Source organism: Palaemon carinicauda, chromosome 5 (assembly GCF_036898095.1).
Source record: "Palaemon carinicauda isolate YSFRI2023 chromosome 5, ASM3689809v2, whole genome shotgun sequence".
NCBI classification, from domain to species: domain Eukaryota; kingdom Metazoa; phylum Arthropoda; class Malacostraca; order Decapoda; family Palaemonidae; genus Palaemon; species Palaemon carinicauda.
In genome coordinates this window covers 159,162,729-159,168,760 of record NC_090729.1, presented here as the reverse complement: position 1 = coordinate 159,168,760, position 6,032 = coordinate 159,162,729, and the positions used below count along the sequence as shown (strand labels likewise).

General features: G+C 35.5%; 1 protein-coding gene across 1 annotated transcript; it reads right to left on the bottom strand.

The window, feature by feature from the left end:
- Window positions 1-219: 219 nt before the first annotated feature.
- On the bottom strand, window positions 220-5,863 carry LOC137641223 (heterogeneous nuclear ribonucleoprotein A2 homolog 1-like). The gene is made up of 6 exons (XM_068373660.1): window positions 5,728-5,863; window positions 5,100-5,266; window positions 3,951-4,094; window positions 3,131-3,283; window positions 627-1,065; window positions 220-330 (listed from the first exon to the last, which is right to left on the bottom strand). The coding sequence occupies exons 1-5, from the start codon at window positions 5,861-5,863 to the stop codon at window positions 628-630; spliced, it is 1,038 nt and encodes a 345-aa protein (XP_068229761.1). The 3' UTR covers window positions 220-330; window position 627.
- Window positions 5,864-6,032: the final 169 nt, after the last annotated feature.

Here is a 6,032-nt window from a genome sequence, read left to right as displayed (position 1 = left end):
AGTTAAAGAAAAAGTACCCTATGGAGAGAGAGAGAGAGTGAATTCAAAATAAAGTTATGTCAGTGGGAATTCATACAAATCCTTAGTTATATCGATGAATAATTTATCAAATCTAAGTTCATACTCAAATTTTCAAGGAGAAAGAACATAATTGATGACATTATTTTTTTATGCAATAAAGCAGTATCACAAAAAATGAGCGTCAACCATGCAAGAGTTCCGAAACCCATCCTGTTCTTATTGCAGCTGTGGAGATGATGTTTGGCAGGTTATGTCGGATTGGAATGATGATCACAGCTTGATGTTCCTATCCTGTCCATAGAAGAGTATCTAAAAGGAAATAGGAAATTATAAAAAAACTTTTGAAAATAGATAAAGAGAAAAGATAATGCAAGCTGAATGTAAAGATGCACTTGGAGGTCTATAAGTCCTATTCAATAGTGGTCAAGAAAGATCACTTAAGTTGAAAATAAGATTTTAGTGGTAAGGGGTAAATTCAGGCAATAAATGGTAGATTAAGGTTCATTGCATACAACTTAAACTGGTTTTTGTTTGTTTATAATGATAATGTTACTTGGAAAGTATATTTTCAATACAAATACCCTTCATATTTTCAGGTTACTTACATTAGTGGTTGTGGCCATAGCTAACACCATGACCGTGGTGGTATCCACCATGGCCATCATTATGTCCGTAACCATCAGCATGAGCACCTCCATAACCACCTCCATGTCCACTATACCCATGACCTTTTTCATAGCCACCATGGCTATAACCACCATTATCATACACATGTCCACCATCATGGCCATAGCCACCATGACCATGATCGTATCCATCTCCGTGTCCTCCTCTGCTGTGGCCATATCCACCGTAACCATTACTCTGGCCCTTATGTTCACTTTCACCATAGTGGCCCTTGTGGCCACCCTGGTTTCCGTGGGAGGACTTGAAACCATACTCGCCCTGCTTTCCGTGGTGGAGTTTTTGGCCTTTGTGGTCGTCGTGGTACTTATCCTGCTCGTGATGACTCTTTTGGCCGTGGGATTCGTGGTGTTTTCCTCCCTGCAACGTGGAGAAATGATGATTAATGTATGTTTATCTTCGATAAAATGATGTTACTTCAAAGAAAGGAGGACGGGGTTTAACCTTTCACCTGTGTATTCCTGTTTTTTTTAAGTCTATCTACATGATATCTCAAAAGATGGTGAATGGATGTTCACAAAAATGTCTATTAACAGGAGGGCTGTGAGGCAAGGGAAAGAGCTAATTATACATAAATATACTTATGATCGTGGGAAACTTATCCTTGCTTGAATGAATGGAAAGAAAGGAAAATAAAGCAATGGACTCGATCACTAAAAGAGAATGTTATAAGAATCAGAGGAACCCGAATTTGAATGGAATTCCAGTCTGGAAATTAAATTAGTATATGTGTCAAAAATATTTACTATCTGTTGTTTATTACTACTCCGTGCATAATGTTTCAGATTTTTTTCATTACATTTCATAAACGAGTCTACCATTCTAAATGTCTTGTTGAAAAACAATGTATCTTTACAGATGATGTATGACAAATATCTCCACTGAATTGGTTAGATTTTTTTATAGTCAACAGAAGAGAATATTGAAAATAATATGACTGCCTATGCATACACACACACACACACACACACACACACACACACACATATATATATATATATATATATATATATATATATATATATGTATATATATATATATATATATATATATATATATATATATATATATATATATATGTGTGTGTGTGTGTGTGTGCGTGTGATAAGTGTATCGATTATTTGGTACAAGGAATAAAACTTTCCAGTAATTGTGGCAGAAAAGGATAATAAACGACAAGATTAAATTCTAGTTCCTGAGAGTTGAATTAGATGACATTTCTTATGTCGTTGCATGAGTATATGAAAAGAGAGGCTTCCATCTCCTGTATTTACGGAATTCTAATTTATTGTTTCAATTGATTGGCTTAATAAGGAACAATGCCAATGAAAAAAGACAGATGGGAGAAATGAAGAAAATAGAGCATACGTTTAAAGTTAGTAGTCGAAGTGATAGTAATGATGATGATAGCAAAATTAAGATGCCGATAAAGCAGTCAAAATGGTTATTATTTTTATTATGGCCTGATAAAAAGTAATCATTCCCATCAGTGACTTTTTGATATCTCCAAAACCATTCATCTGTAATAAAGGACGGATTCTAAAAAAAAAAAAAAAAAAAAAATAAAAAAAAATTAAAACATAATCTAGCAACAATAAACTGAACCTTATTAAACCTATCCTCGGATTATGGAATTCTTGAAAAAAAAAAATAACGACTGTTTAAGAAATCCCACCCAGTCCTCTAATCAGTTGAATCTTTTTGATCTATGAATACTTAATAAATCATCCTCATGATCCAATCTGTGTATGAATAGAATGATGGTCAACAGAAACAGTCACAATCATTTAATGAGAGTACCTAAACGTCCATCAACTTCTCTCCCACCATTCTTCCTATATTAGGGGGTCGGTTACATTAGACATGTGTTATAATATGGCAGAGTGCTTTCACGATCGTATACCCTCGCAGCCATCAACTACAGTGTTTGGTGGTGGGCCTAAACTTTGACTTAATAGTCCAACTGCAAGGCAGCAGTTTCTACAGCTATTTGCCTTTGTCCTAGCCTTTCGCTAAAAGCAAGACTACATTAAGGCAGCAGCTGTCCTTTAGGTCGCTTTCTACGACTCACAGGACGTACGGTCGTAGTATTGTTACACCCCTACCACAGGGAAAATCTAAACGTCAATTAACAATTAATGTCAAGTTTTGAAAATTATGATTAAAAAATGAGATTGTTTAAATCATTGTTGGTTAAGCTACCCAATGATGATGATACTGGCTCTTATTATCATGAATATTATACAGAGGTTAAAAGATGAAGTAACAATTCATTTATACTGGGTGTAAATTCCTATTTCAAAATTTCCTGAGATTCATTTATTTATTCAATCTGTTGTATATTCATTCGTTTAATCATTTAATTATTAAATTGGTCAACCATTTCTTACGTATTCATTCATGCCTTCGCTGAGTGACTGCTTACCTTATGCTGATCTCCATGATACGCCTTTCCCATATGAGCATCAAAATTAGCGTCGAAGTCGTCATAGCTGCTTTGGTATTTGCTGTTGTCTCCGTCGTCATAGAAATCCTTGTGGAGGCTGTACTCTTCCTTGTGGTAGACGTTCTTATGGCCCTTTTCAAAGGAGAATCGAAAGATTCAAGCGCATTTAATGATATAGTATTTATTATTACTATTTTACTGGCGTGTTATTGATAGGGACGATCGACTTCATCATTCATGAATCCCTCATAACCATCCCATCAAATAATGAAACCATGACAGTTATACCGTCAGGTACACACAATGATTCAATTCAATTCCAAACAACGATGCATAAATTATTTCTATCATTATTTATTGAGTACAAGGTCATATATCTTAATAGCGTAAAATATTTTTTTGAGGGGATGTTTGAAAGTTTTAGCCAATATTTGCAATGTTCTTTTATTTTCATAATCAATAGCTGTGTCTATCTTCTGGCTGAAAAACAAGCTTGAAGACCATTGCGAACTTCCCTGTCACTTTTTTTTAGTTAATTGCTCTCTCTCTCTCTCTCTCTCTCTCTCTCTCTCTCTCTCTCTCTCTCTCTCTCTCTCTCTCTCTCTCTCTCTCTCTGTGTTCTCAGTGCAACTTTTTATATCGTTTCATGTATTATGTGAAATTAGTTCTATTTGATGAATTTGTATGTGATACGATTTAATTTCATTACTAAAGTAACAATCTCATAGTAAGTGATTCAAAAGAAAACAATATAACAATTGAAGTAAATACTGAGACAAAAAGGTAAAAGTGACCTTACTTGATCTTTGTGGCCTTTATTATGGTGGTCTTCGGTCCCGTGATGGTGTCCTTTTTTGCCCTTCTTGCCCTTTTGTTCGTCACCGTGGTACTTGATGTTGTCCTCGTGACCCTTGTAATGCTTACCATCACTTCCATGGTGATCCTGAAAGGTAGCATAGATATCCTGCAAGTTCAATAGAACGTACAACTAAATGCAATTGTCCTACGTAGGTCTCATTAGTAACCTCAACCGTCCCCGCCCCCCTCCGCGAGTGAGGAGGAAACAGACAAGGTGCCTAATCAGGACCGGTGAAATTGTTGCTTCACAGTGAAAATCTAATTTCTGTAGCACTCTTCTTCTCCCTTGAAATCTTCTGAAATGTTTTTATTACGTTCTTTGTCTCACACATTGGGTGTGGAATTCTCATTGGCTCCCCTTGTCGTTATCCATATAAGTTACTCCCTGGCGTTTATACAAGTTAATGACCCCTATTCTTTAAGAAACCAGGATGCTTTTAATGGCTCATTTCCTGGCTTCTGTTTATCGTCATAACGTTACTCTTGCTACCATTCACTTCTAATTTTCTGCTCTTGAAAATATTTTCAACTCTTTATTCATAATCGGCAGCTTTTATTTAATAATCTATCACTATTTTGTAAACATAAGTCAGTGCACATTTATTAATCATCACCTATCCATTTGTATCATAAATTCCCTCCACATCCCCACTGCTCTCCATAGCGTCTCATATTATACGTTAATGAAAATATCAAAGAGCTATATATTCATGATTTACTTTGTCTAGCTCCTCTTTTATCCGAAAGTGGTCACTCAGCCATCTACTGTATATTCCAATCATAAGATTCGGTCTCATCCTCAACACTTCCGATAGCGCTCAACAAATTGCCTTTCAAGCCACACACTTATCCTCAGTACCTTTCATATCTTGCACCTTTTTATTATGTTATGAAATAATACATTCTCATAAAAACAATTTCGAAAGGTAATATTTCATTCACCCCTTTTCCTTGTTACATCCTTACCATTGACCGCTATGGGGTCAATGCTGTTCAAGTATACACCTTTATGCGTCTTTCCATTGTATTAGGACATCCACACATCATTTATTTAAATAATTAGTTTAAGAGAACAAAGTATACCACTTACGCTTTTCACCAACTTTTCGTGATCTCCATAATGGCCTCCTTTGTAGGTTTTATCGGCTTTGTGTCCTTTGTGTCCTTTGTAGCCGTCCTCATCATGATGGGATCCCTTGTAGCCCTCGTCCCCTTTGTGGGACTCCCCGCCCTTGTAGCTTTTGGATCCTTTGTATCCTGTGTGGTACAAGTTGAATTTTTAAAGTGCCAAGATATAAAGTATATTTTAAGTATTTGGATCATAGATTTTGCACACATAGAAGCACAGACTCCCATGCTCAAACAGAAGCATTATATATACATTACATACATACGCACATATATGTATATATATATATATATATATATATATATATATATATATATACATACATATATATGTATATATATATATATATATATATATATATATATATATATATATTTGTGTGTGCGTGTGTATGTATGTGGCGTCTTTCATATTCCCAGTGGCTAATGTCATAGACCCTTTCATCAATTACTAGAAATGAGGCTGATTTACAACTACCTTTTCATTCGATGGAGATGAAAGGTTTAGATAGTACCGCTATGTTTATATCCCTTTAAAATCTATTAGATAAAACACAGCTCCTTCAAGAAGAGAATCCTATACAACCCACCTGTTGCCGAAGGCTGTAGATCTGTCTTAGCTACGACGGCGTATTGGTGGCTGCCTGACGCAATAAATGGTGTCGTTCGTGAATGACGACTGGCAATCAGCTGGACGAAGGGTCCATTAGTGCCAGAGCCCCTCATATTGTCTGGGTGTCCCTTGGGTGAGGCAATCGTTAGGGTCGCTGTCGTTACCAGCAATACTGCCTTGAGAACCTATAGTAAAGGTAAATTTATTATTTAACAAGATATTGTTATTATTATTATTATTATTATTATTATTATTATTATTATTATTATTATTATTATCATC